The sequence below is a fragment of the Gossypium hirsutum genome, chromosome A08 (genome assembly GCF_007990345.1).
Source record: "Gossypium hirsutum isolate 1008001.06 chromosome A08, Gossypium_hirsutum_v2.1, whole genome shotgun sequence".
Classification (NCBI taxonomy): domain Eukaryota; kingdom Viridiplantae; phylum Streptophyta; class Magnoliopsida; order Malvales; family Malvaceae; genus Gossypium; species Gossypium hirsutum.
Window position 1 is genome coordinate 65737173 of NC_053431.1, and position 11561 is coordinate 65748733.

The 11561-nt window shown below is 33.4% G+C and overlaps 1 protein-coding gene across 6 annotated transcripts; it reads right to left on the reverse strand.

Annotated features, from left to right (window-relative positions):
- Positions 1 to 1608: 1608 nt before the first annotated feature.
- Positions 1609 to 7730, reverse strand: LOC107946472 (homeobox-leucine zipper protein ANTHOCYANINLESS 2). 6 transcript variants are annotated; one of them, XM_016880826.2, is made up of 11 exons: positions 7530 to 7730; positions 7264 to 7369; positions 6862 to 6911; positions 5866 to 6080; positions 5647 to 5764; positions 4894 to 5556; positions 4457 to 4558; positions 4195 to 4383; positions 3016 to 3190; positions 2573 to 2940; positions 1609 to 2425 (listed from the first exon to the last, which is right to left on the reverse strand). In XM_016880826.2, exons 4-11 carry the CDS (start codon positions 6072 to 6074, stop codon positions 2030 to 2032), a joined length of 2220 nt encoding a protein of 739 aa, XP_016736315.1. In that variant the 5' UTR covers positions 6075 to 6080; positions 6862 to 6911; positions 7264 to 7369; positions 7530 to 7730; the 3' UTR covers positions 1609 to 2029. The 6 variants fall into 6 exon arrangements, with proteins under 6 accessions (XP_016736315.1, XP_016736339.1, XP_040930640.1 ...); XM_016880850.2 differs by lacking the exon at positions 6862 to 6911 and having other exon boundaries at positions 5866 to 6075; positions 7530 to 7719; XM_041074706.1 differs by lacking the exon at positions 7530 to 7730 and having other exon boundaries at positions 5866 to 6075; positions 7264 to 7495.
- Between the last annotated feature and the right edge of the window lie 3831 nt (positions 7731 to 11561).

Sequence of the window (11561 nt, forward strand, 5' to 3'; positions counted from 1 at the left end):
TCCCACGCGATCCGTGCGGCCTTAGGCAGTTTCTCTGCTCAAAACGCCTAAGTCAGCCTAACTTGTAACAAAAAAAGATTCAGCAGCAAAAACACCCAAGTCAACTTCACTCGCAACAATAAAGGATTCAATAGAATTCCCTTAAGATTTTCACGAAGAACAACAGAAGAACGAAGTAAGAACGAGCCTTGAAAGATGAACAAAAGCAAGAACACTTGAGAGAAAAGTTTGAGTGAATACTCTCAAAATTCTTATTAATAACTCAATGAATATACAATGAGCAAAGAGGTCTCTATTTATAGTTGAGCCTCACAGCATATCAATAGCTATAATTAAAAGCTGAATACAATTAGAACTCTAAGCTTACATAACCAGCTATATACAAATAGAACTCTAAGATTCCATAATTATATCTTCTAGAACACTTCCCATTTCTATCAGGCTCTTGAGATGGGCTTTTAATCTCTCCAATCACCGGGCCAGTTTGGTTGGGCCAGTTTGGTTGGGCTAAATGACCTCCCTCGAACACGATGGATCGCACCAGTTTATCATGGTTGCGAGCACCGACGCGCAACCCATGACAAAAGGACGTAATTGAAAAAAACTTAATTGATTATTTTAGTTAACTGCAAAGACATAAATGGATGTAAAATAATATAGGGGTTTAATTAATTTTTTTGTACATTTTTAAGGACTTTTTTGACATATAAACATTAAATATAAGTTCAGAATAAGTTAATAGAAAAACCATAATCAAATAAAGGAAGTTTGTATGTTTAAATTTTATTAATTTTAACATAGATTAATATCATGAAAACTCTTTTAAATGTTTGTTACGTATAAATAATATAACAAAATTACTCATAATATTAATATTATTATTATTAATTACTTAAAAAAATTAGTAATATAAAGACATACTGTTCTTAATGTTTATATTTTATTAATTTAATATATTTTTTTAGTTAAATTTGATACCTAAACTATTGAATTTTTTGTTATTGTAATATCCTGCATGGTAATCCTAGGATACTTCCATACTAATAAAATATTAAAATTCTATTTGTTTTATATGTACTATTTTAATAAATAATTAAAAAATATAAAACAAAAATATTTAAAATTTAAGAAACTTTAAAAAACTTAATTTTTTTTAAAAAATAACATGACATGTTTAAAAAAAATAATATTTCGATAAAAAACAACAATTTAACTCTTAAAAAATTGATGAATTAAAAGGTTAAAAACCAAATTTAATTAAAAATATATAAAAACTAAATTGATAAAAAAAATATAAACATCGCTAAATCTAACTATTATAAAATTTAATAGAGATTTCTCTCTACATGTAACAAAATTAAATATTTTAATTTGAAAAGATATTTCAATCACTTCTGTGAGTTGAGCTTTGAGTTTCACATGATATTTTCTTTCTATATATTTGAAATCCATGAAGATTAATTATTTTTCCTACAAAACAAATAGTTAGGTATAACTATAGATAAAATTACCCCTGAAAGAAGACTAAATTACACAAAGCATGTGATCAAAAGATGGAGATAATAATAACCAAACAACGATAGCAGATGTTGGGTATCCAGATTTAAAAAGAAAACTATATTAAAAACACTGTTCACAAAACAAAAGTAAAGACAACTGACCCTTGATTTTGATCATCATTTAAAACACAAAAATCAAAACACCAGTCTTGCAATTGTGCTTCTCTATAACTTGACTAATTAACCCAAAAAAAAAAAAACATGTTTTTACCCACTTAGACCATCTCACAGGTCGACCAAGTCAATGCCCGAACCAGAATCCCCCTGGCTTTATATATATACCTAACATGTTTGCTGTTTAAGATCCATGGGAAACAAAAACCCTCTGCGAGTGGTTCGTTCTTGACTTATAACCCTACTTTTCGCCAACTATCATCTCCACCTCAATATCTATCGGCTGTTTTTTTCCTTTCACCAAAAAAAAAAAACATAAATATAAAATTAACTATGGAGTACCTCAGCTGCTCCTACTATGTTACTGCTAAGGCAGCTTTGATTTTTTGAATAGTGCAGGAGATGAGATTGTTCACAGTTTCCACCGACTCCACTGTTAGTTTAGCAGTAGGAACGTTATTGACCAAAATCTGAAAACCAACAGTAAGTAGGCATCCACTGACTATGCTTCCATCAATTTCAGGTTTCACCAATGCTCCATTGGACTCGCTTCGCCCACCATGATAACTTGGTGAAATACCAGGAAGAATTGCAAATCCGGATGGTAAGAGTGCCACATATGTTGAATCCCCACCATTCATCACCACACTCATTGATGATATGTCAACAGGTGCGTAAACTACTAATGCGCCAGAGGCATCACTCCATGTTTCTTGTAAAATTAGCATGTTGTTCTCATTTGCATTAATGGCCTGCAAACGTGCATGAAAAGGAGCCATAAAACCCAACACAGAAAAAACACAGGTAAACTACAAAAAAAGGGGGGTGGAATTGGATAACAGAAAATCAAAGATATCTGCAGCATATGTCTTAACAAGTCTAGATGGTAAAACACTTACGCTACCACGAAGGAGAGACACACAGTTACCATGACCCATTCCCTTGGCAACATGCACCATCTCTTGCATTGGCCCACCATGGGACAAAATGTCCCACTCGCTTCGCATCCGTTCATCCCGCAAGAAATCAAACAGCCGTTCTTGAGTTACTGGCATCCAAACAGAAGTAGCAGCACTCAACACAACCCCGTGTGGCTCACCAGGATCATTTATATTCTTCCGGGTCATCACCCTGACATCTTCGCCAACATTACCAACACTAAGCTTGTCCCATTTATGAACGCTCGATGCACAAACTCCAGCGCAGAAGTTATATGTCATGCGCTGTGCAAGCTTGATCATGCTTTTCCTCCCAGCTGGTGTTATTCCTATGGCACAAATAGTGTATTAGACAAGAGTCCATATTCTTTTCAAGGATGAAAGAATGTACATGCTAATGGAACCTGTATTATTTTCCCCAGGGATGTCTTGTGACATAAGTATTGCCATGCAGTCACACTGCCTTTGGAGAGTGGCCAGCCACCTGTGCGCACCAAAGCCAAAACCTGAACTGAGTAACGGCTGTAAGAGATGGTGGACAGCGCTGTCATCATACTCCGAGTGTTCAACCCATGTAATCTGGCATTTAAATACTTGTAAGAATCTTAGTCACAACTAATATCAAACCAATAATCAAGAGTTCAATAAGAAAACTGTTATAAATTTATGGCAGAAAAAAGAAAGAGAAAAGCATCAGATAAATTGGCTCCACTAATCCCAAATTTGAGAAAAGCATCAGATTAGTTGGCTCCGTTAATATCGACTTGCTTTTCTATAACTAAGACCAAATATCCCACGATACTAAGTACGAGAGGAAAAGAAATCAAATCAGGGCGACCCTGGTAAAATGGGACACAAAGTCCACCTAATAAGAAATTAGAAGCACAAATCTTGAATCAAGATTTTCTGTCAAAGTTTAAATTAAGCTAAAATGTGACATTAATAAAATAATCCAAACAGAGAGACACATTAAACAGGCCCTAAAAATTACAAGATAATGACTGGATCCAGGTAATCACCTCGTGGACAGTTAAAGACATTAAAAGTGGATAGATAGGAATAGAAACATCAAAATATAATTTATAGAACAATGATTGAACTTTCCAAGGATTTGCCTGCATATAAAGTATAGAACTAAGGTACACTCAAGATTATACTAAAAGCAAGCTGACTATAACCTCAATTTGCTCAACTAACAGTTTAACTAATTTAGTATATAGATAAGATACCTTTGCTTTGAAACTTGAGATTTAAAATGATTAAAACATGTAAGACCTTCAGCAAAATAATAATTAAAGCTTCAGTGAAGTCCTGCTATATCTTACTAGCTACCTCAGAGGAGGGAAATCCGGTGAGTTATAAAAGGAAAAAAATTGAGCAAAGCACAAGTCAAGGAGGATTGAGACTGAAGTCCAGATGCAAATTATTTACATTCATCTAGTCCGAACCAAACTCAGAAATTGTATTTACAACAACCTTGTTAAATGCCCTTAAACTGCGGTTCTAGCTCACTGAGCATAAAAATATTGACTACACATTTCAGTTTTTAGAAGAGAGGAAAATAAAATTCAGATTAGCAATACCTTGGAGCACTTAGTATCCACATCTTGGATAACACAGCCAGAGGGAAGCCTCCTGCAGTTTGGAATGCTGGGATCAATTGAAACATCAACCACAGCCCACACACCCTCGGAATGCTGCTTACAAAACCGGATGAATCTCACTTGACGGACAGGAACCAGAGGTGAAAGCACTTGAAATTCAGCATCCATCTGCAAAATATGCTTTCTCATAAAGCCCAGCTAAGCAGCAAAATAAGTAAAGACAGATGGCAGAGAAATATACCACTTGCAACTCATTGTCTCTGGTTACACCCGTGCCACTGGATAGCACATCAATGGTTGCTGCTCTAGAAATCATGCACGGAAACATTTCTACCCAACGATTCTATTCATAAAAGTAAAAGAAAAAGAGTTTGTAAAACAACCATTCAAATACTTTTAAGATTCAATCAATAAAATCAATGATCAACCACTTGTGGCAACCAAAAGAACCATCTCCACCAGAACTGAAAATAGTTTAACCAGCATAACATATAACGTAAAGGTAACCTAACAAATAAGCAGACAAAAGCACTACCAATAATCATCTGCAAAAAATATCTTCATCAAAGTCTAAAAAGGATGGCATCAAAAGGACAAAACAAGCAAACTAATCCCAACTACTGATAGAAAGTTCAATGGAATAACAAAGGCCCTGCAACAAGTGACCAGGTGGCATACCGCATCCATCAGTGCCTCCACAAGAGCCAAGCCACGAAGGTAAACCAGTCCAGTTGCCTTTGTAGCCTCAGTTGCATAGCTGCTCGGTTTCATGCCAATGCAAGAGGAGAAATTCCTCCTGTACTCCTCAACATTCAAGGATTCCATCCCACCACCCATACCTTTAATCCAAAGAGGATTATCCATCTGCGCCATCTTAATTAATTCATCCATTGCTGACAAAGCAACATCTACAAAGGCTGACCTGTCATACTGCATTTCATTGACCATAGGTTTCACTATGGACATCATAGACCCATCACCGAACTCAAATCCCATTGGCAAGGACGTTCCTGCATTGTTCAGGCCACCAAAACCATTCCTTCCAACTGCAAGCTCCAAATTGGAGTTTAAGCCGTGAGGAGGAATAGGACTACCAGAGGATGAGAGAGGCCTGCCCAAGAACTTGTTTGTTAAAGCACATATCCGGGTTAGTTCATCTTTTAAACGAGCATTCTCAATCCTAAGTTGGTGCTGCTCATAAGATATTTCACCGGGCACTGCCGGACCACCACAACTGCTGCATATTGGGGCTGTCATTGCCTGCTTCAACAAATCATTTTCGGCTCGGAGTTTGTCATTCTCTTGCCTAAGAATTACATTTTCATGGCGTTCCAATTGGGTCTGGTTAAAAGGATAAATTTTCATCATTAGCAATCTCAAACTCAAGTTTAAAATTCAATAAACAAAAAACAAAATAGATTATCAACTTACCTTCATCTGGGTTCTCCTGTTTTGAAACCAAAACTTTATTTGCTTGCCCTCTAAGCCTAGCCTCCTGCTAAGTTCCATTCTTTGTTTTTCATCAGGATGAGGACACTCCTTGAAGAAACTAGAGAAGAGAAAGAGATAAACTTCAATAAGCAAATCCATAAATTAAAAATAAAGAGAAAAAGAATTCCTTAGGCTAAAGTGAAATGTAAGTAAGCATACGATTCAAGCTCTTGTATTTGACGTGGAGTGTGCCTGTGGTACTTCTTCTTCTTAGACGGTCCATCGGCAGCAGCATCCTGATCATCACCGGAAGCAACATCAAAATTATCACTTTCAGACCTAATCTCGTATCCGTCTTCCTTCATCCTCCCAACAAAACCCGGATCAAAGTTTTCCCCAATCAGCCCCATCTCACCATGACCATCCATTCTTTTCTGCACCAAAACCAAGTCCCCTAATAAATGACCCATCTTAAAAATAATAACAAACACACAGCAAAGCTCAGAAAAAAAAGTAGGTAATAAATTAATTGAAGGACAATGGACTAGAGAGAGAGAGAAAGAGAAAGAGAGATGGGGGGAGGGGGAGGGAGAGGGAGATGAGCCAGTACATATGAGAGAGAAAGGGAGGGAGAGCTTAGCATAGATATGGGAATATGTTGGGTGAGAAGAGGTGGCTCAACAATGGCATAACTTAGCATGTTGTTTTGTGGAACAAAATCAGCCACAACCACCCTTGCACCCGAACTACCACTGTCACTGCTGCTACTACTGTTGATCAAACCCCCAAAACTCATTAAATTAGGAAAAAAAGAGAGACAGAAACCAATTATTTTTAATCTCACACTCCCTCTATTATTTCATATCGTCTGTTTTTCTATGTTGATTGAAACGGTCACTATCACTTTCACAAGGTTGTGCTTCAGTTTTGTTTCGCTTTCTTGTCCATTAATTTGACCTTACAAAACAATACCCAGATTAAGCTAAAGTCTAAAACCTTTTTGACAATTTCATCTCAACAAATCCAGAATGACAAGGCTGTCTACCTTGTCAACGCCCATGCATGACACCTCTCTCTCTCTCTCTAAAAGACTCAAATATTGTTCTCTCTCTCAAAAAAAGTCAGTTTAAGAAAGAGAAAACAGTGGAGGAACAGGACAAGAGAGACCACCTTTTTATCTTGTAATAAAAATAATAAGAAACAACGAGTTCACACCTTCTCTTTTATGTCTTTACCTAAGTCCAGCGTCTCAGCCAGGGAAATCCCTGAAAAAACTCCATGGAAACACTGACAAATATGAAAACCCTAAATTTTCACAGCATCATGCTTGACCAATTGTTTGTCAGCATATTTGACAAAATTGAAAAGGACCCACAGAGAAAAGGAAAAAGCAAAACCAAATACACAAAAAGGCAAAGCTTATCTCTTTCACATTCACACTATTCAAACACCATATGACGTAGCAATAACCAGAATCAAAGGCATGAAAAAACCCAGTTGACCTCTTTCTCTTTTTTTCCCCTCTCTCTCCATCTTCCAGTGCAAGTAAAGAAAATAAACAGGCTGAAAGAAATAAATGCACAAAAACAAGAACCCAAACCCAAAAAAAGCTAGTACCTTTTTTATTTTTATTTTGACAGTGAGCAAAGGTCAGTATTTTTGAACAGAGTGGAATAGATACAGGTTATCAGATCCTTCTCTCTCTCTATTTAACTGTTGGGATCTGTACAAGAAGTAAGAAGGACAAAGTATATAATAAAATATATGAAAGCTTTTCTTTTTCTTTATTTTAGATTAAAAGAACCCAAAAAAAAAATCACTACTACTAATTATAATGGTGGTTGGATCGTTGGAAGCTGTGAAGATACTGCAAGCTGACTTACAAAGAAAAAGGGAGAGAAAATCAATAGTCAAACTCGTTAATCCTTTGTTTAATATCAAATGGAAATGAAAAAAACTCTCGATCTTATAAACCCTAATGAAGACTGTAGCGATCTCTCATTCTCTCTGTCTTTTTTTTCCTTTAATTTTCAATTTTGATGGTATTTTCTTCCTCTTCTTCTTCTCCCTTTTGTCTTCCCCATAAATATGATATTTAATTAATATAAAGAGGAAATCAAGAGCTTAATGCAGTGTGGGACCCACTACCTCCCAAAACCGGGTTTTGCCGTTTTAGGATATCCGCCTTTCACGCGCTACCCCCGCGCTTGTGTCTGTCCGCGACACTCGTAGTTCTGACGAGTTTAAATCCTGTGTGCTCGATACTCTCTACGCCCGCTTATACAACTTACGAATGGAACCTATCCGAAAATGACACGTAAAAGCTGAGATAAAACTCTGGACATTCAGGGTACTGTTTAGGGTCAATACGGTACTTCTGCAAATATAGATGGGGACAGGGTCTAGATTCCTAAATCTAATTCGGCCGTGATAGTTGGCCCTGTTGTAACCCTAATTTGGACGACAACTCATTTTTTATTTTTCTTTTAAAATTTTAATTTTACAAATATATCTGACTTAAGATTTGGTTTTGATTTTAAGATTGTCTCAAGTTTTATTATCACTTCAATTTCCCTAAGCTTAAGAAAATCAAAGCAATTATTGGAGGAAACGTTCACTAAACTCTTATTGGATCATTTGCTAATATAGATATTTTTAGTACATCTTTTCATTACAATATTTTTATATTTTATAAGTAAATTTTACAGTTTATACTTAAAGGTTTATAATTATTTTTTAATAGTATCATTTTAAAAATTCCAACTAATATTATTTCCTTAAAAGTTTTATATTTTTCTTATTACAACGTACAAGTGTTTAAATTTTGATTAAAACTAAATTAATTAATTAAATCAATTTAATTTAATTAATCGATCGATTAATTGATCTAATTTGGTCAAAGGTCGATTAATGATTTTTTTGAAAGCTCAATTATTGGTTAATTTAATTTAAAAGTTTAATTTTTTTGAAAGTTCAGTTAATTCAGTTAATACTAGTTCAATTTGATTAACCGTTTAAATACTCCTACTCGTTGGTTTATTATATTTTTTAGGCTACTGAATTATTTAAAATTATTTAATAAGTTAGGACTCATCATCATATGCATAATAATTTTAATAAATATAAAATAATTTTATAAAAATAACATTCTTTTGAATAATAAAAATCACATTTTTAAATACAATTAATGAAACATGATTATTTTTTTAACTTTAATTTCATTATAAGTTTTTGTCATATCTTTTCTTTTTATACAATGCATAAAACTACTTATAGCTCATCCTCAACCCTTAAATAGGAGGATAATTAATACGCTTCAACTCACTAAAACTAACGACTTTCTACACTAGTAACAATGTTAATACCAATCGAGATAAGACTCAAATGACTAAAACATGATTATTTTTATTTTTAAAGGTTGATGCATTTAATAAATTATATTATATTTATGTTTAAGTAAATGTTATTGAAAAAAACAGATACAAAGACACAACACGGATACACTAATTTACATAGTATTTTTTTAACATAATGTATTATGTGGATCTCAATTTTATATTAAAAAAAGTCATTTTAGTATTGTATTTAATTTTTTGCCTTTAACTTTTAAACTTGTATTATTTTTCAAATCACTCCAAGATGGATGAAAAATTTAAAGTCTATTAACATGGCATACACGTGGATGCCACGTTAACAATTAATTATTTTTTAAAATTTTAAAAATTCAAAAATAATTATTAAAATATTTTTTAAAATTAAAAATAATTGAAATTATTAAAAAGTAAAAATATAGAAAAATGTTTATTAATATGTTTTAATTTTTTAAAAATCAATTAATTGCTATCATGACATATGCATGGACTGCCACATGGATGTCACGTTAGCAAATTTAGCAGGCGTTAACTTTGTTATCCATTTTGCAGTGGTTTGACAAACAATGCAAGTTCAAGATCTAAAAAATGTGAAAATTTTAATGGAGGGCTAAAATGACTTTTTATGTAAGGTTGGAAGGTCAAACAAGTCATTATGTCTTTTATTACTCGAAAAGAAGGCCAAAGCCTTAGACAAGTACATCAAATTTATAACAACTCATACCTAACCTGATCATTGGATCCTAGCTACGGGATGTAAACATCGATTGTAAGAGCAACTATGATTAAATTTAGCCTTTATATATATGCAATTAATGATATTAATTAATCTCAATAAGATTTTCTATAATTTTTGGGTCTTATAGAAGCTTATAAAAGCTCTTTTGTCAATTAAAAATCTATAGCGATTAAACTTTTATAATTTAGACACTCAGCTTTAATTAACTACTTTTTTGACTAAATTATTTAACCAAATTTCAATATATTTTTATATTCATAAATATTTTTATTTTATATTTATGGAAATGGGGTTCCAAAACTGTATTTTTCGACACCACTGAATTTTGGGTCATTACAATTGTCCCACTTAAGAAATTTCATTCTTAAAATTTAAATGAAAAGAGGTGGGAATAGTAGGACCTCATCGTCTCTTTCGGTTCTCAAGTAGCTTCTTTCACATTATGACTATGCCATAACACTTTCATCAATGGCACATGTTTATTTCTCCACTCTTTTTCTTTTCAAACTAAGATCTTTACTAGTTTTTCTTCATATCATAGATCAAACTAAATTTCAATTGCTCCTACCGATATAATATGAGAAGGATCAGAATGATATCGTCGGAGCATAGGTACATGAAACATATCATGCATCTTTTGCAATTTTAACGGTAAAGCAAGACAATAAGCAACCGGTCCAATTCTCTCAATAATCTTGTATGGCTCGATATACCTAGGACTTAGCTTACTCTCGTGACCAAAGCGCAAGATCTTTTTCCATGGAGAGACTTTTAAGGGTACTTTATCATGCTTAGTATATTCATTATCTTCCCGATTCAGATAAACACAAGACTTTTGCCTATCTAATGTGATATCCTGAATTAGGGCCTAATCGAAATAGTGGTTTCGGGACCACAAATCTGAGATAGAAATAATTATTTTATGATTATTTTGAGGTCTATGATATGATTTCATGATTGTGTGAAAATTTCGTGAAGAAATTCTATGCATAAAGTGCTTAATTTGAAGTTAGGGACTAAATTGAATAAGTTACAAAATTTGCATTCTAGAAGTTTCTAGTATGAAATTGCTTTGAAATATTAATTAGGAGGTCTTAAATAGCAATTTGACCAATTTCTAAGTTTATGGACAAAAATTGGACATGGATGGAATTTTTGAAAGTTTATTAAGGAAGGGCATTTTGGTCATTTGAATATTAAATGAAATAAAATGGGAAAAATAACACAAAAATGATCATCTTCTCCATAAGTTGCTGCCAAATTTTGCTCTCCACCATATCTAGGGTTTCAACACTTTTAAGCCTTGATTGTAAGTGATTTCTATGCCCGTTTTTAATGTTCTTTACATTTTTGAAATCCTCGTAGCTCGGTTTAACTATTTCTACCAATATTTTGAGCTAGGGTTTATATTTAAAATTTTACCCATGGATGATATGTATGAATTTTGATGTTTTATGGTAGAATATGAAGTTTGAGATTGTGTTAAACAACTTTTGCTAAGTGATTTTTTGTAAAAACGAGTAAAATGACATAATCGGTAAAAATACCTAATATTCATAAGTACATGTTAGAGTGTGAATTTGATGTTGCTAGAGAAGGGAAAAATGATCAGCATGTCATAAAACATAAGAAAATAGGATGAGGTTTAATTTACGAGCCTTGGGGCAAAAGTGTAAATATGTGAAAGTTTAGGGGCAAAATGGTAATTTTGCCAAAGTTCGTATTAGGGGCTGTTTTGATGAATGTGTGTATTAAATAAATTAATTTGGTATTATAGATCAAGAGAAAAGAGATTCGAGTCGAGA